A 27,145-nucleotide genomic window follows, 5' to 3' on the forward strand; every position below is an offset into this window, starting at 1 on the left:
TCCAACTGCAAAAATTAATTGAGCTGCAGAGTTATGATACGTGGATACTGTATATGTACAGGAATATCAATACATTTATGTATGTTACACTCACAAGTACAAAAAAAAGTGATTTGGGAAGGAGGACGAATGATATAGACATAAGAAATTAAATAAATAATCTGTCTTGCCCATCACAGGTAATGGGCATCCAAGCAAATCTGACTTAGGATGCTTTCTTGTTTCTATTTCAGTTATCACGGTCTTATATGTTCCCTCACTTTGGTTGTTAAATGCAACTAAGTATTCACAATGCTTTCTTCCCTAAGAAAACATGGAAGTTCTCTTCAGGGCTGCATGCTGTGCATTCTGTGCTTTTTAACATGTCTCAGGAGACCTAGAACAGCGTCAGAAACGTAGTAGATGCTCGATAATTAGAAAATGAATTTTGGGGAAAAGGTCCCTTCATCCATACTCCATACTCTCCCCTGAGAACACCCCAGAGAGCTCTCCTTCCAGAGGTCTATGCAATGTTAAATACGCATCTAACAATAACCACAGCTAACAGGCATAGGAGTACCTGTTTTACTTGGAGTGGAAAACCCAAAGCCTTGGGAGGCCACACTTCCTCCTCCAGAGCTAAAGGTGCCAGCAGGTTTCTGGTCTCCAAATGATGAGCTGGCAAAGCCACCAAACGTCTTGGCTCCACTGTTTCCAAAAAGGTTAGAGGTATCTGAAGAGATGAAGAACACGTATGAGGGAGATCAGAGGGAGAAAAATGTCCTTATCTGCTTCTCAGAACAGAGAAGGAAGGAACCTCACTAGGTGTCTGCGGAGAAGGGAATGATAGAGAAGTCGAGGATCCAAGGTCGCTGAGACGACCTTGTGTGCTCCGCGGCATGTGGGATCTTCCCGGACCGGGGCACGAACCCGCGTCCCCCGCATCGGCAGGCGGACTCTCAGCCACTGCGCCACCAGGGAAGCCCTGCATGCATCTTGATGACAAGTCTTTAATCATTCCGGTGCTCAGGCTCAGGACTTCCTGTCGTGATTCTACAGGCACAAAACAACGGGGCCGCAACAGGTCCCAGTGAAGAGGCTCTTCTGCAGAAAGGTACCTGCGTGCCCACAGGTATCACAGGTATGTCCAACACAGGACCAACCCCGCAGCTGCACACGAGACCATTTGCTTCTGAAGAACAGGGCTGGTTTTCATGGATCTCCTCGTATGAAGACCAACTTCAAATTTTGTCAAACTAGAGAAAACAAAGAGAGAATCCAAACCGAGCGCGGTGGCTTCCAGCGTTCTGCTTTTACCGTCTAGCTGGGCATGCTTGCCACTGCTTGATCTGTGCAGAGAAGGGCAGACGAAACAGGAAAAACCCTGCTGCTCCTACCTCTGATCTGATAGGAGCTAGGCATGCTCTGAAGAATGTAAGGGGCCAGCAAGACTTCCAGTCTGATTTCCTCTTTCTAAGAGGTTCAGTTAAGCCCTTGACCTTTCAGAGGCTTATCTAGTGGGTCGCTCCTGCAGCTACACACTGAATCGGCTCCAAGACTTAAAGGAAAAACGGAAATGAGGGACTTTCCTGGTGGTCCAGTGGTTAAGAATCCGCCTTCGAATGCAGGGGACACAGGTTCGATCCCTGGTCGGGGAACTAAGATCCCACACGTCGCGGGGCAACTAAGCCCGTGCGCTGCCAACTACCAAGCCCGCACACTCTAGAGCCTGCGAGCCACAACTAGAGAGCCTGTGTGCTGCAACTACTGAGCCCGTGCACTGCAACTAGAGAGAAGCCCGCGTGCCACAACAAAAGACCCCACATGCTGCAACGAAGATCCCGCGTGCCGCAACTAAACCCCACTGGAGCCACATAAATTAATTAATTAAAAAAAAAATAAGGAAGTGAACTACTAAAAACCAAGATGGGTGAGAAGTATTTTGTTACAAGAAATGTGAATCTGACAGGCAACGTATAAACAGCCAAAGTCAAATACACAGAAGTGCTTGGAGAGAGTACAAACAGCACACTAAGTAACAGGAATTTTTCTTTAACTCTTTTCCGGGGGGAGAGGGGAGGGGTAACTCACATTTCCCCACCATGTCTGGATGCACGTTTTATTAAAATGAGTTTGCACCCACAGTAAGGCAGCAAGAAGCTCTGCTGAAATGGGATCACTGCCCAAAGCCACAGGCATGGACAGGAGGCTGAAATGACGTGCTCCGGGGCATTGACTCCATGTCACCAAGCGAGGCCTACAAGCACCTGCACAGGCCAGTCTTCCCCCAAGCCTGTCAGGCGCTCACGGAGAAGGTGACGGAAAGGAAAAGAGTGGAGGGCGAATAACTCTGCAAGTCGGGCCGTCTGCAGAGGTGGTCTACCACTAGCCCGTCAGCGCCAGGGTCTCTCATCTCGCTCTGCTGCCAATCCCACCCCAGTGTGAGATGCAACTCCGTTACTACTTCCGCTTGCAGTGCTCTTGACCTGCAGGCCAAGAAGTGAGGAGCCTCACCTCAGGGACACAACCACCTCAAATGTCTGTAGGCACCAATAACACAGAGCCTCGGCCCACCGCAGGCTCACCTGCTCTGTAAAGCTATTGCTGACAGTGTGGGAGCTTGGCTGTGAGTAGGTCAGGCACTGAGAGCAGGAGTGGATAACGGATTCCTTTTCACCACCTTCACATACGGTCGCACGGGACTATATACCCTCTGGTAGAGTCTGCAAAATGCCCTCCTGAGCAGTCTGATCCTTCCCCTAGTGAGCCGGCTGAAGGTTACACCAGATTCCTCCAACGGCAGTACAAAACCAGGCTTCTCAGCCATTCCTTTTATTTGGTATTTCAAGAACAGAGGACTGCAATTTTCTGACTTTGTTAGCGCTACCAAGGCAAAAATTCCAAATAGCAAACAAATTCAAGTACAAGATTAGAGGCTAGAGCTCCTCTTGGAGAAATCAGAAATACAGAGATGAAATGATTTTACTGGGACAGTGCTGGAAGACAAATTCTAGAGAAGTCAGAGAACATTTAGAAGTCTTCGGGCTTCTTTATCCCTTTATCCTTTAAGACTCCTTTGTCTTTAAGATGTTCACAGATATGACAGTGGAATAAATGAGCTGTGCAGTCAGCCCTGGCTTCGAAAACCTAATAACTGTGGGGCAAGGTCTTAACCTTCCCAAGTCCCAGTTTCCTCATACATATAATGGGACAGCCACTGTGCCCAGGCAAGGCTGCTGGGAAGACTGAATGAATTAATGTATGGAAAGCCCCTAGTCAGGCATAAGGTAGCCCTAGAAAATAGGACTTCCCTCTCTGTTTAACTTATCTCCTGCCAATCATGTTTCCTATCCCAATCAAGTTCAATACAATAAAACAGAGCAGGTCAGCTGCAGAAAGTTAAACCCTTTTCATTTTGCAAAGATCACTAGAATCAAGCCATTCAAGTTTTAACAGCTGTCATTTGTAGTCTCCAAAGGAGCTCTGCATGTTGAAACATTTTAGGATTTATTTAAGCTGCTCTGAAACAAAGTAGCATTAAACGATGGGATGTCTGCTTCTCTCTGTCTCTATGGCCAACAATGTGCTTCTCAGTTTTCTCCTAGTGGCTCCAAAATAACAGTCTCTGGCTCTTGAGAATATGGTGTCTTGGCTGTTGGAACAATATTTCACTGTGGAAGAGACTTCTTCACTTGTGAACTAGCCAGTAAGAAAGCCTGTCTCTGCAGAGCCACCGGATGACCTCCACTGGGGGTTCCAAGAATGGGTCACAGTGGCATCCGCTTTGGGCTTCCCCCCACTGGTGCAACGTGGATCCTCCATGGTCTTTTATTTGGCAAAAACACTAGCAAAATCCAACAACAGGGTCTGACCCAATTTAAATTAAATGATACTTGATATAAATAACATCACAGAGACCAGGTCCCACGTCATTCTGCAGGTCTAAAGTCACTAGACGAGAATTCAACACACACTGAGAAGGCAGTTCTCAGGAAGCCCTCGTCCAGGATACCTTCCCAAGACATTCTCTTAAAGAACAGTAGTAGAAGGAGCCTTGTGGGACCAAAGGATTCTCATCAAATGACTCCTTCATCCTCACACAAACATGTCTTTCAAGCCCCTGTGCAGAAAGAATGTGCTGAGAACTGTTCTCACCAGTGTCTTTAGGACAAGACTCAAGGAGGCAATAGGGCCTTACAGGTAGCAATTCACAGGACCCCCAGGGGTTAACTGTATCTATGGTAGAGTCTCGGGGAAGAGAGAGAGAAGAAACCTTTCTAGTGTGAGCTTCTGGATATAGAACACGCCAGCTCCAAGCACCAATGTTCCTAGCTTGTCTTTCTCGATCAATGCATAGTTCCAATTACTCCTCAGGCCTAAAGAGGGCAGCTCCAGGACCAGGCAGCCTGGGGCCTAAATGTCACCAAGGGAACTGCTGGCCGCCCAATCTGTGCTCAGATATCTATCTGCAGGGGAGCATGTTCGATGCCATGCGGAGTGATCACAAGGGCTGTCAGACAAGGCGCATGGGGAGGTGTTCCATTCCATGGCGAGGCCAGACGATCTCAGCAGGCAACACAGTGGATCAGAGCTCTGCACACATGCCGGGATGAAACCCTCCTTATGCCACTTAATGGCTGTTACCACTGGAAGTCAACATTCCCACTCTGAACCTACTTCCTTATTGGTAAAATGGGGACGGCCACATCTGAAAATACTGTTGTGAGAGGTGATTAGACCGCACACACTGAACAACTGGCGCACAGCAGGTGATCAGTAAAGATGAGTTCCCTTCTGCTGATGGCTCGTGAAAGAACAGAGCATAAGGGCTGCAGGATTCCAGAGAGGGAGAGATCACTGTGCATCCTCGTGACCTTTCGGCCACGCTGCAGAGGAAGACGTACATTCATGCTGAAAGGAACGGCAGGTTCAGAGGAGCGGCGTGTGGGAAGCAGTGTGAACCCTGGCACTGAAGCAGGGAGAAGTGAGGGGGTGTGTGTGTGAGCGCGTGCGCAGGCGAAGGAATTCGAAGTCAGAAAAGTGTGTCAGGGCTCATGGAGGGCCCTGCATTATAGCCCAAGGAGTTGGTCTGGACTTGGTTAGTGGGACATTGCCAAAGGGTTCTGAGTAGGGAGAGTGGCAAAATGAAAGAGTTTTAAGACATTCAATTTGGTACAGGTTTCTAGACCACAGTGTAGGAGACAGCAGGCAGAGAGGGGAGTCTGGAGACTCCTGTGATAACGTGGATGACAATGGGGACACACCCCACGATGACAGGGAAAAAGGAGAGGGAAAGAGCAGGGAAGGAAGTGTTTGGCAGGCAGGAAAAGAGCCGGGAGCCCATCCACACAGGGCAGGAAACTGTGCTGCTCAGAGGATCACACGCCGCACGGTCGCCCGAAGAGAAAGAGGCCGCCCCTGTGACCTGCAGAAAGCGTTCTCAGTTCTGTGGCGAGGCCAGTGTCCTCCCCAGGGGCCTTCCAGCTCCTTCTCCACTGTTCCTTCCTCTCATCCTGCACTTGGTCCTCAGGGCTACAGAAGCTCTTGTCCGTTTCACTAGCAAATTACGCAGTTTTAAAAACCAAAATAATGCTAAATCTTTCCTGCATACTTTCAAATTCACTTAAACTTCCCTTAAATGTGAAAGTAAACTGCTGGTTTACAACAGCTGACGTTTAGGAGATGAAGACCTGCAGGTGTCTGGTATCAAGAACAGATATATGTTTATTTTAAACCAGAATTAAAGAATTAGAAACAATGGTGTGCCTACGAACAACAGGTCGGGGCTGGGCAGGGGGCGTCTGTCCCCGATCTGTAGCACTGTCCAGTTACTGTGGTGTACATAACTACTCCCTGATGTCACTGAACAGGGAGCTGGGGAGAAACGTGCAAGCTGGCTCTCCTGAGCCGGTACAGACCAGCTCCAGCCCAGCACTGAGAGAAGGCCATTTTCTGCCAGGTAAGAGCCACGGCATTAAAGGTGAATCTGACAGGAGGAAAGGATTTCTTACAAAGATATGACACACCCACGTCTTAACAAAATAGGCTAGTAACACAATCTTGCAGACAATAATCTGCCCATGGGACAAACCCACATTTCTCACTAGCATGTTTTATCAAATGCCTGTTCTGTGCCAGACGCTGTGTTTGGCACCTTATGCACGATCTAGCTGAGTTCTAGGTCTGCCACTTTCTGGCTTTGTAACTAAAAATCACCTAACCGTTCTGGCTTGTTTCTTGATTGGAAAAGGGAGACTGACACCCGAGGATCACGTTTTCAAAGTACGTGTTATGGAGCCCTGCAGTTGCGTGCTGATAGCTGGGAAAAAGATGGGGAAACCACCCAGGAGTACTGCTGGTTCTTGGCCCCTGCTTCTGAATACCCTGTTTTTCTCTGTTCTATGTATAAGGATTCTGCGTAAGAGTTCATCTGCAGAAACGGCTTCTGAAAACTGTTACTAGGCTTGACTTCTAAGATCCCTTCATTCAAGGTACTAAATTCCTCCTAGCAGAACACAAACTTCTGATTATATAATTTCACAAGTTTAAAGCTATGTGTGTCTTCACTATAATCTCTCCTTATATATTACTAGATGAACAGTGACATCAAAGTAACTGATCTGTGACTCCAGGAGTCTCAGCAAAGAGTTTTGCTTTTTAACTACATGAGCCTTAATATCAAGGAAACATCTGTTCTGTCTATGGAACACGAGCTCTCGCATGAAGATCGCGTATAGCACAACAGAAGAGAGAAGCTTCTGGTAGAGCGTATTAAACAAGAGAAGCTAAGATGAAGGTGACAGGTGCCCGACTTCCCATCTCAGTCTCTACTGGCAGCAGGATATATATTTTTAGAAGATTTAAACAAACACATTTCTTTCATTTCCAACCATGAACAGACATCAACAAGGAATCAGCTGGAGAAGAAAGTGCCGGCAGAAAGATACAGCTTCATTTGAAAACAAGACGAAAACGTAAGAGATGAGAAATAATGACGGCTTCAACTTTTGTGTGACATTTCTCTACAGTAGCTGAATTTTAAAGCAAATTCAAAGAGAGTCCAACACAAATGAAAATCCAGATGCTCCTTCAAGCACACCCAGCTGGTTCTGCTGCTCTTTTACGCCTGTCTGCTTGCATTCATTTCAAGTCATTTCAATCCTAAGAAACAGAGCAATTTGGGCCTTGGGAGAGAAGAGGGGAGTAGCTCAATACACAGATCCTCTCTCCCTGCAGCTCTGATGTCTTTCCATGATTATATAGGACATCTCATTAGAAAACCAAAAATAAAAAACAAAATCAAAACAGATCACACTGCTTCGGGGTAGATATTTTAAATGGGCCTTCTAGACCTTTCTTTCCTGTCTACACTTGTCACTGAAGCTTTGATAACACCACGAGGATGACGATGACGTCAGGGGACCAAGAGACTGGGAAAACTTTCTTAACTTACTTGGGGTGGCTGTAGCTCCAAAGCCCCCGCTGGCCGAGCTGAATGGGTTTTTGTTGGCTGCGTCTTGGCTGGGTTTCCCTCCAAGGCCACTGAAGAAACCTCCCCCTCTTCCAGTGTTTCCAGACCCAAACACGCTGCCGCTGGAAGAGGACGACTGCTAAAAAACAAAAGGGACAGGAAGCACGATAAGATGAGAGGTCACGGTAAAATGGCAGGCCACATCCACGGAGAGGAGGCACTCACAGCTGCGCAAGTGGAAGAAGCAAGAGAACGCTGATTAGTTCTGGTGCAGATGCTCTAACACCCACAAAGGAAGCTGAGCTCTGCACAGGAACACTCTCTACAATCACAAGTTCTCAAGTTCTTCTATGTGCACAGTTCTCTGAAAACATCATTTATGGTAGGTGGGAGTTTTAACAGTTCATCTGCCCTGCTGCCTGCAGTCTCTGCTGGACATGACGCCAGGGGCAGGAAAACCAAACCCTCAAAAGCGCCCCCAAATGCGAAAGTTTAAAAACATGTCTAGGTTATGATGAGCACCAATTATTTTAATTCCTCTAGTGTTTGGCTGACCTCATCAGCAACCGACGATAAGGGATTCACACTGTCTTTTCTCCCAATTTGCGCGCTTTTATTTCGTAATGACTTCCCCAGTACTGCAGAAATGAGCTTAAATTAGCTCCACTGTTGAAACGATGACCACAGCTGAATTCTGTCCAAGTTTGCAAATCTTATGCTCAGAGGATGGTGAGCACGTGCTGACACAAAGCTGTATCAGGCACCACACACTGTATTTTTGTTTAGAAACTGGTTCTTTAAGGGAGACCAGGGCTAGATTTGAGGGACAATTAATGATTAGTTAAGTATGATATCTCCCTGGCTGATAACGTGGAATACGATGGGCCATTAGAAATGGGTCGCTGTGCACAGGAACCTTACAGGAGTCCCTTCAAAGGGGAGGGGGGGGGAACCAGAGAAGTGTACAAGTCCCTCTTCTTTCTGGCAAAATAAACCACCCACCTCAAAACAGTGAGTGAAATATCAATAAATGAGCTAGGAAGGTAGTGCCCTTCAGAAAAGTGCCTAAAATGTAATTTACACGCTCAAAAAATGGTTGCTGTTCAGTATTTTGACAATGACGATAATGAACCAATGATCGAGCACTTTCTCTGTGCTAGGCACTTTTCTACGCACTTTACAAATAATTATTTAATCCCCACAACGGTCAAACCTCTAGCAGCCTGCCCCTGAAACATGCCCCAGCACATCCCTGCTCTGAGCCCCCGTACCGTGACTTTCTGCCTGGACCATATGACAACTTTACTGACGTTCTGCTACCCCTACAATCTGTGTTCACACAGCAGCTAGATCCTTGAAAATGGCAGTCAAAACATTTCACTCCTGCTTACAAGTTCTGAAAGATACACATGACTTGGCCCCATCCATCTCTTGGCATCGTCTTCTATCACCCCCCCGCACTTGGTACAGTCACACCAGTCTTTTGTGCCTTGGACACGACAAGCTAATTTTTACCTGAGGGCAACATACTTAATGTACTTGCCTAGGTCTCTCTCCTTTTCTTTTTCCCTCTTTAAACTTCTTTAAAAACAACAGGAACTGTTTACTACAACCATTTAATGACGAGTAACAGCTTTTTAAAACTTGGAATGAAATCCAACCATAAGAGCACAGGCTTTGATAACTAGTAAACTGACTTTCAAAGGAACGAAGATGTGACAACTACGCCTGCACGCGGAAAACAGAAAATATCAGGTTTCTTGGCTGACTTCCACGCATCAGGCTGAAACATAGGAAACTGCCACTATACGGACATTTTTGCCCTACAAGGAAAAAACCAAAACAAAAACCCCACCGAACGCAGCAATTTCAGATGGCTCAACTCATTTTTTAAAACATCATTTGAGGGCTTCCCTGGTGGCGCGGTGGTTGAGAGTCTGCCTGCCTATTCAGGGGACACGGGTTCGTGCCCCGGTCCAGGAAGGTCCCACATGCCGCGGAGCGGCTGGGCCCATGAGCCATGGCCGCTGAGCCTGCGCGTCCGGAGCCTGTGCTCTGCAATGGGAGAGGCCACAACAGTGAGAGGCCCGCGTACCGCAAAAAAACAAACAAAAAAAACCCCATCATTTGAAAAGTAATGGATATCTGCAGAAATGAATAGAAACGGGTAGCACTTCACTGAAGTGAATGTGAATCGACAGTTATTGCATCCTCAGAAGCGGGTTGGAGTATTCCATTCATTTTAACTACAATAAATAACAATAGTTTTTAAAACTTTAAATTATGGAAAATCTCAAAAGTATAGATGGAGGAGCATAATGAACCCATGTACCCATCACCCAGTTTCACCCGCTAACTCACAGCCAGTTGAGTGTTACCCAGAGCCCCATTTTCTTCCCCTCAGCCTTTATTAGTATGAAGTAAATCCCAGACATCTCACCATTTCATCCACGGATCTTCCAGCATAAAGCTCTGAAACATGAACCATAACCATAATAACATTATCGTGTCTAAAAAACTAATTCCTTTATATCATTGAATAGAGAGCTAGTGTTCAAGATCCAGCCTAATAAGGTTGCCAAAAAACCCTGTGAATCTCGTCCAGCCTCCAGACCCAAGCACCATTTCACAGGAAGTAACAGGGTGCTACACTGCAGGGATCTCCAAAGGACCAACGATCTGCTTTGTTCATCAACTGTACTATGAGGGGAAATAAAAGAGAGGCGGTCCTGGGAGGGCAATTTATAGATACAGAGGCTGCAGAGAACTACCAGCCGATCTCAGTGAGTGAGGCTGACTTGATCCTGATTCAAAGAAACAAACGTAAAAACAGACATTTATGAGACTTCTTCAGAAAGGCATTTCCGGACTATCGAACCTAAATCAGCTTCCCTGATTACTGCCACATCATCCTGCTTTACTGTCTTCATAGTACTTAAATTAACTATTTGAAATGAAACTGTTTTAATAAAGACGGACACCCCTCCCCACCCCGCCAAATGTAAGCTCTATGGACATAGCTAACCACTTTTGCCTGTCTTACTCATTACTGAATCCCGGCATGAATGTTAAATTAATTTTCACAGTCCTGGTTCTCTACTGCCATTTTAACAACATTAAATCTTCTGATCCATAAACACAGCATGTCCTTGCACTTATTTAGATCACCTTTAATTTCTTTAAACAATGTTTCATTGTATTCAGAGCACACGTTTTGCACTTCTGTTAAATGTATTTCTAAGTATTTTACTCCTTTCCATGATACTGAAAACGAACTGTTTTCTTAATTTCATTTTCAGATGGTTTGTTGAAAATGTACAGAAATACAATTAATTTTTATATATTGATCTTGCATCCTGCAAACTTGCTGGTCCCATTCATTAGTTCTAGTTCTGTAGTGGATTCCTTTGGGATTTCTATATACATGATCATGTTACCTGCAGATGCATAGTTTTACTTCCTCCTTGCCAATCTGGATGCCTTTACTTCATTTCTTGCCTAAATGACCTCGCTACACACAACATATGCTCTTGAGAGCCACCCCTATGGTTGCACGCCATTAGCCGTCCTTCCCTTCTTATTGCTGAATAGTATTCCACTGTGTGAGGACGCCAGGGTCTACTATTCCCCTGCCGATGAACATCTGGACTGTTTCCAGGTGTGGGCTATCATCAACAAAGCTGCTATGAACATTCTGATAGAAGTCTGTCTGTGAGTATATATTTTCATTTCTTTTGGGGGAATACCTAGGACTAGAATTGCTAAACCCTAAAATCAGTGTATATTTAACTTACTGAGAATTTGCCAGATGGTCTTCCAAAGTGGCCGCACCATTTACCTTCCCACCAGCCAGCAACGCATTACGAGATCTAGTCACTCTAGATCTTTTCCACATTTGGTTTTGTTGGTTCTTAAATTTCAGTAATTCTACAGGTATGACATAGTATCTCATGGTTTTAATCTGCATTTCTCTGATGACTAACAATGCTGAGCAAGTTTTCATGTGCTTATTGGCCATCTGCACAGCCCCTTTTGTAAAGCAGCTGTCCAAGTATTTTGCTTATTTTAAAATTGAGGTGTCTTTTTATTTTTGAGTCATAGGAGTTCTTTACATATTCTGCACAGAAGTCCTTTAATTTATGTATTGTAAATATTTTCTCCCAGTCTATACCTTGCCTTTTCATTTTCATAACAAAGTCTTTTGATGAGCATAAGTTTGTAATTTTAATGAAATCCCATTTTTCAATTTCTTCTTTTATGGTTAGTGCTTTTTTGTGTTCTAAGAAATCTTTGTCTTCCTAATGGTTTCTTCACAGTGGCATTATTGACATTTTGGGCCACATAATTCTTTGTTTTGGAGGGCTGTAGGATGTGTAGCCTCTACCCACGAGATGCCAGTAGCGTCCCCCACTCATGAGGATCAAACGTGTCTCCAGACGTTGTGATTGTGAAATTCCCCCGGGGAACGTGTCTCCAGATGTTGTGATTGTGAAATTCCCCCGGGGGGCAAAATCGATACCGGTTGAGAAGCACTGATTTACTCCAAGGTAGCAAAGATGTTCTTTTTGCCTTTTTGCCACGGTTGTCACATATTTAATACCTTGTTATTAACTGCACAATACATTGTTTCTCTTTATGTCATCAATATTCTTTCTTCAGCTGCTTTAAAAGTTTTCTTTTTGTATTTGGTTTTCAGAAGCTTAACCAGGCTGTGTCCAGGGGTGGTTTTCTGAGGTTCACAGAGTGTCTTGGATTTGTGGATTCCTGTTCTTCAACAAATTTGAAAAAGCCTGGCCATTGTCTCTTCAAAAAATTTTTTTCTCACCAATTCTGTCTCCTCTCCTTCTGGGACTCTGATTGCATTATGCTGAATTGCCTGATACTGTTGCACAGGTCACTGATGTTCCGTCCAATTTTTTTTCAGTCTCTCGGAGCTTCATTTTAGGTAATTTCTATTGACATATCTTCAAGTTCACTGTTCTTCTGTAGTATTCACTCTGCTGTTTAACCTGTCTAATCGTTTTTTATTTTGGATATTAGATTTCAACTTCAGATACAGACTGACTTTCTATTTGTTTTTGTAATTCCCATTTCTCTTCTGAGATTCCTTATTCAACCATTCTTTAATTTTCCTGTAAATCCTTGAGCACGACAGTTATTATAAAGTCTCTACCTGTTAGTTCTAATACTGGATCATCTGTAGGTTATTTTTTTGCTGATTTCTAAAGTATGACCGTAGGTCCCCCTTTTCATTTTGCTTCTTCACGTGTTACATACCTTTTTTTGTTGGTTAGGTATACTGGACTTTATACAGAGGAACGGTGGTGTGTGACTGAGGAATGCTAGCGTGTTCCCCAGAGAGTGCGAGACCAATTATTCAGATCTCCCTACGTGTCCAGTTGATCGGGAACTGGTTCACAGATTTAGACAAACCCACCTCTGGTTAGCCAAACACTGCCTTTGCTTAGGGCTTAGCTTATTTGTCATGTAAGTGTTGGAGCCTGGAGCCAGAGGGCAGTTAGGCTGGAGTGCTACCTTTGGATTCAACAGTTTCAGGGAACAGGAGGTTGCAAGACTGCAAGTTCTTTCTGCTTTACTTTCTTTCTCTCAGCAAAATTGGGGGAGAGGTGAATAGAGGATTTTTATACTGAACTTGCAAGTCTTTCAGACTCCAATTTGTTGTTGTTGTTGTTTTTTTAAAAGCAGCTTTACTGGGATTATAATTCATATACCACACAACTCACTGATTTAAAGTATAAAATTCAGGACTTCCCTGGTGGCACAGTGGTTAAGAATCTGCCTGCCAATGCAGGGGACACGGGTTCGAGCCCTGGTCCAGGAAGATCCCACATGCCGTGGAGCAACTAAGCCCATGCGCCACAACTACTGAGCCTCAGCTCTAGAGTCTGCGAGCCACAACTACTGAAGCCCACACGCCACAACTACTGAAGCCTGCACACCTAAAGCCTGTGCTCCTCAACAAGAGAAGCCGTCACAATGAGAGGCCCACGCACCACAACGAAGAGTGGCCCCTGCTCGCCGCAGCTAGAGAAAGCCCGCGTGTGGCAACGAAGACCCAACGCAGCCAAAAATAAATAAATTTATAAAGTATAAAATTCAATGGTTTTGGTATATTACATCTTTAAGTTTTAAAACGTGTGGTAAAATATGTATGACATAAATCTTGCCCTTTTAATCATCTTTTAGTATACAATTGAGTGGCATTAATTATATTCACAATGTTGTGCAACAATTACCACCATTTCTAAAATTTTTCATCACCAAAACGGAAATTCTGTAACCATTAAACAAGAACTCCCTGGTCCCTCCTCCCCCCAGGTCCTGGTAGGCTCTAATCTACTTCCTGGCTCTAGGGATTTACCGATTCTAAATATTCCATACAAGTGGAATCATACAATATTTGTCCTTTTATATCTGGCTTATTTTACTTAACATAATGTATTCACGATTTATTCATGTGTAATATGAATCACCACCTTACTCCTTTTGAAGGCTGAATAATATTCCTATGTATGAACGGACCACCTTTTGTTTATCCAATCCTCTGTTGATGAACACTGGGTTGTTTCCATCTTTTGGCCACTGTGAATAATGCTGCAATGAGCAATGGTGACCAAGTGTCTGAGTTCTACTGCTGGGTCATATGACAGTTCTATGTTTAGCTTTTCAAGGAACCTGTTTTCCACAATGGCTGTACCATTTTCCATTCCAACCAGCAATATACGAGGGTTCCAATCTCTCCAATCTTTGTCAATACTTGTTATTCTTTGTTTGTTTTTTTTAAAAAATTATAGGCCTGCTAGTGGTTGTGGAGTGGTATCTCATTATGGTTTTGATTTTCATTTTCCTAATGTTTATAATACTACTGATTATCTTTTCGTGTGTTTATTGGTCATTTGTTTGCCCTCATTGTTGCCAATAGCTTCCTCTGGCTTCTCCAGCCAGTAAATTTCCTTTGGCAAGGCCTCTCTTCCACTTCCTAAACCCAGGCCTGACATTTGCCCCCAAAAGCTGCTGTACCATCAGGCTCACCTACGATTAACTCCCGTCTGGAAATCAACTCAACAAGGCTTTCTGCCATGTTTTGATGGTCCCATTGTGACAGATTATATTTTCCAAAGATGGTCACAGTAGTATTTCTAGGCCTAAATGCTCTTCTAGAGCAAGAGGTGAAGTCTATTCCCCTCTCCTTGAAACTGGGAGGGGCTTTGTGACTGCCTTGAACAAGAAGATGCAGTATACATGATGCTCTGTGACTTCTGAGGACAGCTTCTGCCTGGCTCCCTCTCTTTCTTGGAATATTCTTCCATGGAATCCAGCCACCATGATGTAAGGAAGCCCAGGCCATACAGAGAAGCCACATGTAGATGTTGTAGCCAAGAGTTCCAGTTGAGGTTGGAACTAACAGCCAAGCCAACCACTGGAGAATGCTACTGAGTTTTGGGGTAATTTGTTACACAGCACTAGATAATTCTAATATCCACAGAGTTAGTGTGATTTTCACACCATCTGGATTTTTCTTGGTATTATGATGAAAATGAAGTTCTTCTATATCCTGGCCAGAATCTACCTGTATCCTTAGATTCTTCTCAGAATACCCCTACTACCTGAAAATTCATTCATTTTTACAATGCTTATCCTGTGCTAGCCACAGTCCTAAGCACTGGGGATACAGCAACAAATATAACAGATAAAGCCCCTGCCATGATAGAAAAAAAACTCATTTGAATTTCTAGCCCCTCCAATTGCAAATATAATTTCTGTGAAGGAAGAACATGAGGTGCAGGGCAGTAACCAATATGGAGTTTATCACAGTAAGCTTTAAATCTCTTTGCTCAAATTATGCCTGCGAGAGAGAGAAAAAATTTATGCCTGTGAAAGTCACGCACGTAGCTCTAATTTGTTCATTTCCACAATGTAGTAACGTTCTACTACAGAGTAATGTAAGTTCATCTGCCCGGTGGAATGGCCATAGCTGTCTGGGTTGCTTCTAGTCCTGTTATTGTAACAGTGTACCCTGGCGCACAGGTGCATCAGTTTCTCCAAAGAACAAACTAGGAGTGGAACCACAGGGCTTTACTAGATCAACCTACGCCCCAGCTAAGAGTGTACGTGAGTTTCTGTGGCTCTGCATATCTGCTGACATTTGGTATTGTTGGGCTTTTAAATTTCTGCTGCGTTACAGGTGTGCATCTCTTAGTGGTTTTACTTTGTGTTACTAATTAAGTTGAATATGTTTACGGTCCTCTGGCTATCCTTTTTAAAAAATGTTTTCTTATTTCTCTCTTTTTCTCAATTGTGCTAAAATATACATGAAACTTACCATTTTAAGCTTTTTTTCCCCCATGCGTCTGGGACATGAACCAGGCATGGGCACAAACCAAAAGCCAAGCTGGGATAAACAAGGAGTTGCTTTGTCCCCGGCTGATATGAGACAGGCACCAGCAACTAGGTGCCACTCGACCCAGGTCAGGGGCAACATTTTAAGGATTTTAAGTGTATAATTCAGTGGCATTGAGTACATTCCACAATGCTGTGTAACCAACACTACCCTTTTTTATGACGTCTCTTGTCCTTTTTCTTTCTGTTGTGTTTTCTATTAAGTTTTCTATGTACAGAGCTCAATGAATTTTGACATATAACTGTTTATGATGTTCAACTTCTTTTTTCTTTTTTTTTGGCTGCGTTGGGTCTTCGTTGCTGCGCGCGGGGGCTTTTTCTAGCTGTGGTGAGCGGGCGCTACTCTTCGTTGCGGTGCACGGGCTTCTCGTTGCGGTGGCTTCTCTTGTTGTGAAGCACAAGCTCTAGGCGCGCGGGCTCAGTAGTTGTGGCACACAGGCTTAGTTACTCCGCCGCATGTGGGATCTTCCCGTACCTGGTATTTTCAAGTTTGTCTTTTATGTCTTTACGGCACGTAAAACACAGCTGTTTTATAGTCTAGGAAGTCTTTGGAAATGTGCGTCTCATGTTTACTCTGGCTCTTGATCATAGTTCCTTGTTTCCTGTTGTGATGAATTTACGTGTGGGAATCAATGTCCTTAAAAATTATCTGAGGCCTACAGTTACTTTTCTTCAGAGTGGCCTGTGCTCTTCTGCCAGACATCTGGAGACACCGCCATCCTCGGATCGGGTCAAGCCACATTCTCAGGCCGAGACCGGTGAATCTGGAGTCACAGCTTATCGTGGGGAGGGTCTCTTTTAGCCCTCCCACTTTGTACACGTCTTGGTGAATGATGTCTGCCCCTTTGCCCTTTTGGTGTTGTTAACATAGGCAATTCAGGTGCTCTCAGATTAGTAGATGCTCTCAGGGCAGAACTGGCTTCTGTGCTCCACTCACTTCTACAGGTTCCCATTTTCCCTTTAATCTGGTTTGGTTAAATACCTTATTAGTTTATAAGTGCTTTTGAAACTGGTTTGTACGTTTTATATAGTCATTTTTAGCTGTTTTCAGTGGGGAACTTGAAAACCAGAAGTTCTGTTTCTCGGTCAAGGATCACTGACTAGGGCAGGGCCCATCTTCTAAGGAAAAAGGTGATAAAGAAAATCTCCTACTGAAGACTTGGAAGAAACATAATATGGCTACCACTTTCTTAACTACTGGACAAGTACCACCCTCACCTTTAGAAAGTCACAATCGTTTCCAATATATCAGAGTACCTTATGAAGTTACTGTGATCTAAACGCAGCAGCTAGCTTTTACAACAGTAAATTTAACCCCTCTGGGCCCTCCGTGTCCTCATCTGTCAAATGGGGATAATAACAGCGTTACCTTATACAAGTACTAATGATTCCAGGACTCAGTGCGTGTACAGCACTTAAAACCACACCCAGCACATAGATAACCACTAGCTAGACAAAGTGAAACGGCTCAGGTCACCGAAAGGTCCCTGGACTATACACTGCTTCGCACAGGGGCCACATACAGTTTCTGTTGCATATCCTTCTTCATCTTGTTTAAACAACGACTTAAACAAATAAAAACTTTTAGCTCAACGGCCTTAAAAAAAAAAAAAAGGCCAAGGAGCAGATTTAACCCATGGGCCATAGTTTGCCAACCCCTGGCCTAACAACAGGCAGAAGATCGATGGAAATCAGGCAATGTGCTTCAAAGTGCTTCCCGAGAGGACTTTCACACAAGGATCAAAACTGTAGTGATTCTCTCAAATCAGAGGCTGAGACTTCTGCATCCCCAAGGGAGCTACAGAAGGCAGAGCTCGAGAACAACAGGGCTGTTTTTTGGGGCTGGTTACATCCTACAGGACCGGTTACATCCTACGGGAACATGACTGATTGTATCCTATAGGAACGACGCAAATGGGTTTGATACATGTTGACGTGAATAGAGGCAAACATCCATATTTACCTGGCCAAAGACCGTTCCACCAGTACTGGCTGCTTGACCAAACAAAGAACCAGTATTACTAGACCCAAAACCTGTAAAATAAACAGAAAACCGAAGTTTAATTTGGATGAACCTTCTATAATATCAGTTTTGCTTTTTACTTTTTAAATGGCATTTAGGTGCGCTAAAGTGCCTCACAATAAATCAATTCATGAAGAAAATCTGTTTTCCTGCCTAGGAAATGGAGAAAATTATGAGTAAGTAATTTAAAGAAACCCTTTTTCCATTGCTAGAATTTTATAATAGCAAAAAAAAGTCCCAAAGTCCCAAGGATTGAATCCTTGTCTCCTACCAAACCCCAGGCGGGTGAGGTCTCTCAGCGTAGCTCCCCTAGACTTAGAGCTGCCAAGAAGTGCTTCCAGTGTCTGACTTAAAACCATGAAGACTCCTACTCCCTGGTTACCTCTAATCTCAAATACCAGCTTCTTTCAGGGTAGTTTATCTTTCTTCTAGGTGGCATAACGTGGTTGAGGTGCTGAGTTAACAGGGCCTGGGAGAATCAGGAAGAACTATATTTTATAACAAAAGAGCCCCAGATGAGGAGCTGGAGGACAAGAGTTCCACGCTCATTTCTGCTACTGGTCTAGGCAGGGGAGCTCAGGCAAGGCTCAGTTCCTCAACCAGCGCTGGAGGAGGCCGCTCAGGTTATCTTTCCACCTAGCTCCTGTAGGAAAGAAGGGTTTTTCAGAGGTTCTCAGTTGTACTGAAATAGTTTTGATTATACTTGTGAACGAGGATTCTCAAGTTTTGACTGCAGAACAAAAAGATGCACTAGCGACAGCGTTAACTATCCTACTCTCTTTTAAGACCCACAAGGCCTCTTCCCTGCCCGTTCTCTAGACCAACTTATCACATCTCCTCCCGTCACTCAAACAGGCCAAGCAGCCTCTTCACAGGGCATCAGGTGGATCCCAAAACTGTCGTGCACCACTGTGTTCTTGTAGTAGAACATAGTGGGAGCTTCACAAACATTTGTTGAAGGCAGGAAGGAAATGACTTCCTTTCTAATAAGTTATGAACCAGTTTCCAATAAATTTTCACCAAAGGAATGAACGCGCAGTTACTTGTAATCCTGTCCACCAAATCATTAATCTTTGATTCCGCCCCCCATCCCCTGAGCCTGATGGTTGAAGAAATGCCTTTCATAAGATAACCATGGAGAAAGGAAAATTAGAAAAGATATTTGAGTTGTCCTGTCTACTGGTTTTAGGAGCAAAAGCAGCTGCTAAGATTGGACATGCAATAGTGAGGATTACATTTTACTTTCAAAAATAGTAAAATTTAAAGATTTGTTTTTTTAAAAGAATTACACTGGGGCTTCCCTGGTGGTGCAGTGGTTGAGAGTCCGCCTGCCGATGCAGGGGACACGGGTTTGTGCCCCGGTCCAGGAGGATCCCACATGCTGCGAAGCGGCTGGGCCTGTGAGCCATGGCCGCTGAGCCTGTGCGTCCGGAGCCTGTGCTCCGCAAAAGGAGAGGCCGCTACGGGAGAGGCCACAACAGTGAGAGGCCCACGTACCGCAAAAAAAAAAAAAGAATTACACTGAAAATAGAAAAATAATCCAACTTCTCAAATGTCACTATTTGCCCTTCTAGAAAGCAAGGTGGTGTCAGCGGAAATATGAAATACCGGCAGCGCAGAGGACTAGGATGAGGAGCTCTGGAGTCTAGTCCTGGCTCCAGTACTGGCACTAAATGACATTAGATCAGTCACCTCGAGGCCTGACAGGTTTGGACATAATGACCTTGCAAATGTAAAATTTCATACTTATGAGTCATTTGTTATTTGCCATGACTTTACATCTGTTTTTCTCCCCCCATGAAACTGGCACTCCGGTGGCTAGGAGAGTGGAGAACTTGCTGAGAAGCACAACTGGAGCTGCAGTGATTAGACCAAAGAAATGCCCGAGACTGCCAGTGGCCAGGCTCCCTTCCGGACTTTTCAGAGCCTCTTCTGTTTTCCTTTCCTTTCTTTTAATCACCAAACTAATGCAGATTTGCTGCAAATGTTTCAAATAATACAGAGGACAACAAAGTAAAAATCTTCCATAAATTCTTACCTGAAGCTTGACAAAAGCTAAACCCAGAGGATGGCGCTGTCGTGGTGGTGGCTGAGGCGCCACCGAACACAGAGCTTCCCTGCCCAAAGCCAGGGCCCTGGCCAAAAGCAGGAGGGCTGCTCTGGCCAAAGAGCCCCCCTCCAGTGTTGGCAGAAGACTGTCCAAATGAGAAGGAGCTGGAGCTACTGGCGCTTGAAGATGCACCGAACACGTTCCCGCTGGTGGACGCGGGGGTGGGGGACGCGGACTGACCAAAAGCCGGCACGGAGCTGAAGCCGGGCTGACTGAAGGAAAAGCCGCTCGCGGGGCTGCTGGTCGGCTGCCCGAAGGCCGGGGCCTGCCCGAAGCTCGTCTGTCCAAAGACCGTCGGGGCGGAGGTGCCAAACGCTGGGCTGCCGAACCCCGAGCCGCTGACCTGCGGTGCGGCAGCCGCCGTGCTGGCGATGCCGCCCGCCTGCTGTCCGAACAGGCTCGGGGCAGTGCTGGCGGCCACCTGCCCAAACATGGGGGTCGCCGAGGGGGCGGTGGCTGTGTGGCCGGTGAGCTGGCTGAAAGCCGAGCTAGAGCTGGCGGCCGGTGGCTGAGTAAAGACAGGCGAGCCCGAAGTGACCGCCCCAAACACTGCGGGCTCCGTGGCTGGGCCTGGAGCATCACCGGAAACAGCGCTGGAGGTGGCGGGAGGCCTGGATGTTTCTGGGGCCACGGGGCCGGCACCTGGGACGGCAGGTGCTGCGACGGCAATCTGCCCAGGCGCTGCCGGGGTGGGGGCAGGGGACGGCGGTTCGGTCTTGGCGTCCGGGGCCCCGGTGGCTGCCGGAGTGGCCTCCGCGGACGGCGCTAGGACGGTGGCACTGGGCGCTGCTGTACCAGGGCTGCTGGCCGCAGGCTGGGTGAGAGCGGGCTCCTTCTTCACAGAGTCAGACGTTTGAGAAGGAGCTTGGGGAAGCTGGGCGGATGGCTGCTGCCCTAGGAGGGAGGCTGTTGACACCAAGGCCTCACTACCACCTGGCTTCTCAGGCAGAGCCGATGACGTGGCTGCTTCCGTGCTTTTAGCGGAGGACGTGGGCACGGTGGGAGCAGATGCTAAACTCAGGAGGCTGCCAAACGACAAGGCGGGGAGGGATGTAGGAAGGGGTGTGGCAGCGGCAGCGGCAGAGGACGGCGCTGTACCACTTGTCTGCTGGCCTCCGAACGGAAAACTGGTCTTGCTACCGCTTAGCGATAGCCCCGCAAAACTGATTACGCTGGAGGGTCCCGCACTGGTGAGCGGCAGGCTGCCAAAGACGCCAGTTGAGGAACTGCCGGGGCTGGGGCCGGCCGCAGCCGCCAGGGTCACTGTGGTGGCAGCCACAGAGGAGGTCACGGGAGGCTCCGTGGGCTTCCCCAGCACCACGGGGCCGGTGAAACTAAACCCGGAGGGGACGGCCGAAGTCTTGGTGGGCTGTGCACTAGCACCAGTCCCGCCTGGGGATGAAGCCTTACTGGCTGCCTTTGTAGAATCATCTGCTTGGCCAACCCGCAGTCCTGAAAAACTTCCTAGAGTCTCTCCAGCCAGAGAACTTGGAAACAGAAGCTCTCCCAACTTGGACGGCGGAGCTTCCACCTTGCCAGAGGGGGTGGAAAGAGCAATTCCAGAAGGTGCCACAGGCCTGCCGCTGGATGGAGCAGACTCCCCAGGAGAGGGACCAGCAGCTCCCGTGCTACTTGACGTCGTCATTCCCGAGGGAGGGGAGCTTTCAGGAATGGCCTCGTAAAAAGGTTTGCCTGTCCCGCCAAAGGAGAATGTGTCCAGCTGGTTTGACTCTTTGCCGGGGGGTGCTGCCACTAGCAAGAAAAATAAATTAGGAAATGGACTGGATTTCACAAAATATGACCTATCACAGTCTCACTGACTTTTCTAAGCCAAAGCCTCTCTCCTCCCTTGATACTGTCAGGGACAGCTTGTTCTGACAGCAGCAGACAGAACAAATGCTTCTCCGCAGGAACGTTAGCTCTGAGTCATCTCACTGAGGTGGGATGAACGAATGTTCTCTTTATGACCATTAAATAATAACAAATACATCTCTATCTAGAGTACATGAAATTAACCTAGTGGCCCAAAAGAGAAAGAAAAGGCATCTTCCCACATTTCCCCCGTGTGTGCGCCGCAATAACATTCCTGGCAACAGTACTAGCATATGGACCTCCTGAGAGACCAGGAATTGATCCTTTTTTTTTTTTTTGGCCGCACCATGCGGCTTGTGGGATCTTAGTTCCCCAACCAGGGATTGAATCCAGGCCCTTGACAGTGAGAGCACGGAGTCCTAACCACTGGATCACCAGGGAATTCCTCCTTTGGTTTTATGGACAGATAGAGTGTCAATCCACAGGCAATCATTTTTACCTATAATTAAGGGCTACTTCCTAGTGCTCTCCTCACTAAGTGCTTTCATGGCAGCAGTGTGGCCAGATGGTCAAGGACATACGTGGGCTCTGAGGCTGGGGGCTCTGCCACTTGCTGGCTGTGCAACTCTGGAAAAGTTAATTGACTTCTCTGGGCTTCAATTTCTCCATTTGGAAGAGAGAGCTAATAACAGTACGTACCTCACAGAGTTGTTATGAAGATTAAATGAAATACAGGTAAAGCATTCACAAGGCCTGGTCAAAAAACTGATCAATAAAGACTAATTTGATACTTACAAACTGAAATTGGTCTATCGAAAGTGCTGGTTGATGTTTCTAACTCCATGCTCTTTTAAAAAGTCTGTCTAGGGGCTTCCCTGGTGGTGCAGTGGTTGAGAGTCCGCCTGCCGATGCAGAGGACACGGGTTCGTGCCCTGGTCCGGGAAGATCCCACATGCCGCGGAGCAGCTAGGCCTGTGAGCCATGGCCGCTGAGCCTGCGCGGTCCGGAGCCTGTGCTCCGCAGCGGGAGAGGCCACGACAGTGAGAGGCCCGCGTACCGCAAAAAAAAAAAAAAAAAAAAGTCTGTCTATCACAAACTCCTGAGAACACTGCAAAGCCCCTACTATATACAGGTAATTTCCAGAAACCCCTCTTTGTATCACTGGTGTTGTGCTGAGCTGTTTATGATTTTGGATCGTTGTCTATTCTTGTATTAGTGAAAATGTTTATGGAATTACTATTGTGTTTTAGTACTAATTTATTTCATTTAGGATTTTTGAAATTATTCTGTTCCTCTCCAATCTTTTTATATCATTGAGTTGTTTTTCTTCTAGAAAGTGAGAGTGGGGAGAGGGTGGGCCTCAAGGGTATTCAGCCACATCTAAGTGGGCAGAACAGTTTAAGAATCACTGCTCCAGAGAGAAAGGAATGAGATCAACAACCCTTTCAGTGCCACACACAGCTCAGGTTTAGGAAGTCTGCTATGCTTTCAGCTCCCTAATCTCCCTCCAGGAGGTTTTAGGAGATCCCTTTTTTACTAAAAAAAACTTCTACCACTTGGGTTGACACACAGAAAGCACTCATAAAAATATGTGTTGAATGAAGAGATGAAAAATGGTCATTGTCTTATTTATCATAGGGAAAATCTAGAAAGAGCCTAAATGTCCAAAAGGTGAATAGTTAAATAAATTATGGCATATCCACAAGACAGAAATTATGTGGCCATCAAAAATGACATTTACACAAGATTTTCAATAATACTGGAAAACTCACAAGAGATTGTGTTAAATGAAATAGGAGTGGAAGCAAAAACCCCAGAAGGAGACATAACCGAATGGCAGTGGTTAGGGTACGATGTGTGATTCCAGAACACATCACTTTTATAATAAAATATAACAATCACTTTTATAATAAAGGTTTTCTTTTTAAAATAAAAGAAAAGTAAGCTTAATTACTTAAACTGAGAACTGGAAGGCACTTAAAAAGTACATCTGGTTTCCTTATAGGTCTTCAAATTCTTTTAAACATTAAAAACATGCTGGTTGGTAGATGTGCAACAACATGCATGAGACCAGTGTGTCTTCTGCTAGGTTATCAAGGAAAAAGGATGAGTTCAGTCTTTGATGTCTATAGTACTAAGTCTATCTCATCCTATGAATTGATACAATTTTAAATGACATAGGAAAAAGATGGAAAAAAATAATTCACATGTAAACATTCACATTTAAAGCACAGCCTTGCTTTTCTAGAAGCAAATCCTTTCCTTGTACTTAATTATGGAGAAGTCCTTCCCCAGTTTTGTAAATCTAGACTATTTTTAACGCATAATATCAACACCAGGTTAATTGCAGACACTTTAGGCAAGACGCAGCAGCAAGCAAAATGTCAACACATCTGACCCCCAAAACCTGCACTTGTTTAGGGGGAAACACAAAAGTAATGCTATGCCATGCAGAGACTGTACCTTGTGTGGCCGTGAAATTAGAAGACGGTGTTGGTGTGACTATCCCAAAATTAAAGCCAGTCCTAGGGAGGGGAAGAAAAGAAGCTAGAAATGAACAAACCCAAGGCACAACATTGCCCTTTTAAAGTACATTTTATAATTCATTCACACAAACTGTTCTCGAGGGACTTACAATCTAGAAGATAAACGTCAACGAAGTGAAAGCACATTATCTCTGAAGCAGCAGAGCCATCGCAAGCTCTCTAAGTGGGGAGAGACAATTTGTGGGTGAGGTAAGAAGGGAGAAGCAGGTGAGAAGACCTTGGAGGAACAGCTGGGCTTTCCACGGGGGAGGCTGGGGTGGGGACCTATTCCAAGGAAAGCAAAGGAGTAGGAGAAATGCACTGGGAATGTTTCTGTGGGGAGAGTGGCCAGAGCAGATGGCCCACCTAGTGAGGAAGACGAGACAGGCTGGAGGACCTCTATGACCCAGACCGAGACCAAAGAGCGCGTCAGGACAGTGCACGCCACAGGGAGGTGACGGACAGCACGGAACAGGAGCCACTGTCTCTGCTGTTCTGACAGAATGCTTAGTTCTGGGCTGGGAAATTTGGTTCAAAAGCTTTTCTTTTCTTTTTTTAAAATTTTGGCCACACCTCGCGGCTTGCGGGATCTCAGTTCCCCAACCAGGGACTGAAGCCGGGCTGTTGGCAGTGAAAGCGCCGAATCCTAACCACTAGACCACCAGGAAACGGCCCTCAAAAGCTTTTCTGACTCTTGTCATCACGTCGTCTCTTTCTGTACATTTTCTTTACACCATGAATGAAGACACCATGGCCAAAGAAGAAAACGCAGCACGAGCTGAGCCAGAACAGACTATTCACTGTGAGAAAAGTTCAAATAGCAAATTTAAAACTCTACAGCTTTAAAATGTAAGGGACCAAGCATACCAAATATGGTAAGAAATGGTAAGGACTGGACTTAGAGTTTTCTTTTTAACCCATCATTGGCTTCGTCAAATGGACTAAGACCACCTAAGAGGATGTGTTAAACATTTCATCACATCAAAAAAGAAAACAATTCTCTTTCTTTTTCTCAAACTTGGTGAAGAAATTTTATCTAATAACGGTAAGCCACTGACCCAATGACCCAAACCTTTTCAGGTTATTTTAAAAATGGCAAGAAGACTATCAGTTCATAGAAGTAAAGATTAAAAGATGCAGTAACTCCAGGGCTTCCCTGGTGGTGCAGTGGTTAAGAATCTGCCTGCCAATTCAGGTGACTTGGGTTTGAGCCCTGGTCCGGGAAGATCCCACATGCCGTGGAGCAACTAAGCCCATGTGCCACAACTACTGAGCCTGCAGCCTGTGCTCTAGAGCCGTGAGCCACTACTACTGAGCCCGTGAGCCACAACTACTGAAGACCGCGTGCCTAGAGCCCGTGCTCCGCAATGAGAAGCCACCGCTGTGAGAAGCCTGCGCACCGCAACAAAGATTAGCCCCTGCTCGCCGCAACTAGAGAAAGCCCGCGCGTAGCAATGAAGACCCAACGCAGCCAAAATTAAATAAATAAAATAAATAAATTTATTAAGGAAAAAAAAAGATGCAGTAACCCCTGGCACTGACCTACTCTTTAAAATTTGCTCCAAACTACCTTTGGGAAGTAGAAAACATAATGATTGACAGTAAAATATATATAATTTCCTCCCCTCAAATTCTATTCTAACCACCTCCTTTCTTTTAAGTGGTTAGGTTGAAGGATGCTCAAGAAACAAATTCACGTCAGGAAAAAGAGATTGTGGTCAATATGATTCTAGTTACAAAAGCATGACCTGAAAGAGCTTAAGAGGCTTTTCTAATGGAACTGAACATGCAACTCTTCACAGTAAAAGCAATCTTTGGATGGGTTTTTATCTCAGTCACACAGAGCCTAACTCCACCCCTGAAGGGGAAGGACGCTTTGGCAACTCTCACAGGTTTCAAGATGAGTGCTTATAGCACAGAGAAAAGACACTCTCCTTCCAAGGTTAATAAAAGCTCCCTTTGGAATGAGGGTTAGAAGACCCTTTTGTTTTTAAAGATGACTCAACCTGACAAGTATAGCCATCATTACTTTTTAAAAAATGAAACAGAAATGTATGTCCCCACATCTATATAAAACCCAAATTTTCAAATGGCTACTGTCTTGCTCTCTCAGAAGTTGCATATAACGTGACCTCTCAAGGCAGCAAAGCCAATCCAAGCTTCTCACCCAGCCCCCAGACGGTGTCAGAATGAAGACACCTCAGTGTGATAAACGTGATCAACCAGACTCACTATGCAAAGAAAATGGAGCTTATCCTAGAAAACAGAACAAATAGGCAATATGTAATGACACATGTCTAAACTTGAATCAAAAAGGGGAAGCACATTTACATTAGGGCGCTCAACTACTGTCACTATTACCAAACGCATCACTGCAGTGATAAGAACTCTGGCTTCACATAGGGATACCTACAGATTGTAGGATTTGGGACAGCTATCTGTAAGGTTGCTGGTGATGTCACAAAATTTAGTTCACTACTGACCCTGACGGAGAAAATGAGAAAGACTTGCTGAACTGCCCAACAACAGACGGGGTAGACGTCACAGCTGTCTCTATCTTGGTTGCCACTGGTCCTGAAATTATGGAAAAAAATGAGAACGTTACAAAAAACCAGTTAGAGTCACCATTTTAGTTTAATTCTCTGTGGCAGCGAATGCGTGGTGCCGTGCAGAGCGCAGCCCCAGGTCACGCACTTTCTATGACAAGTCGGTGGCCGCAGCGCTGCCTAAGTCATGCTGCCTCAAGGTCTCTGAACTTGCTCTCTGGCTCAGTCACTGTCAGTTCCAAACCAGGACATGCCACA

General features: G+C 45.4%; 1 protein-coding gene and 1 non-coding gene across 8 annotated transcripts in view; both read right to left on the bottom strand.

Annotated features, from left to right (window-relative positions):
- Positions 1–27,145, bottom strand: part of NUP214 (nucleoporin 214) — a 104,546-nt gene that overhangs the window by 12,099 nt on the left and 65,302 nt on the right. For 5 of the 7 annotated variants that reach the window (XM_030838525.2, XM_030838526.2, XM_060300292.1 and 2 more), the window contains 6 exons: positions 26,825–26,915; positions 24,280–24,341; positions 19,933–21,756; positions 17,835–17,905; positions 7,433–7,589; positions 560–712 (listed from right to left, as the gene is read on the bottom strand). In XM_030838525.2, the coding sequence (XP_030694385.2) occupies positions 560–712; positions 7,433–7,589; positions 17,835–17,905; positions 19,933–21,756; positions 24,280–24,341; positions 26,825–26,915 (2,358 nt within the window). The remainder of the gene's footprint in view (positions 1–559; positions 713–7,432; positions 7,590–17,834; positions 17,906–19,932; positions 21,757–24,279; positions 24,342–26,824; positions 26,916–27,145) is intronic. The other 2 variants (XM_060300294.1, XM_060300293.1) reach the window with 2 other exon arrangements.
- LOC115843018 (small nucleolar RNA SNORA48) lies at positions 15,815–15,949 on the bottom strand. The gene has a single exon (XR_004035560.1). It is a non-coding gene; the product is annotated as a small nucleolar RNA SNORA48 (small nucleolar RNA).

Source organism: Globicephala melas, chromosome 6 (genome assembly GCF_963455315.2).
Source record: "Globicephala melas chromosome 6, mGloMel1.2, whole genome shotgun sequence".
NCBI lineage: Eukaryota > Metazoa > Chordata > Mammalia > Artiodactyla > Delphinidae > Globicephala > Globicephala melas.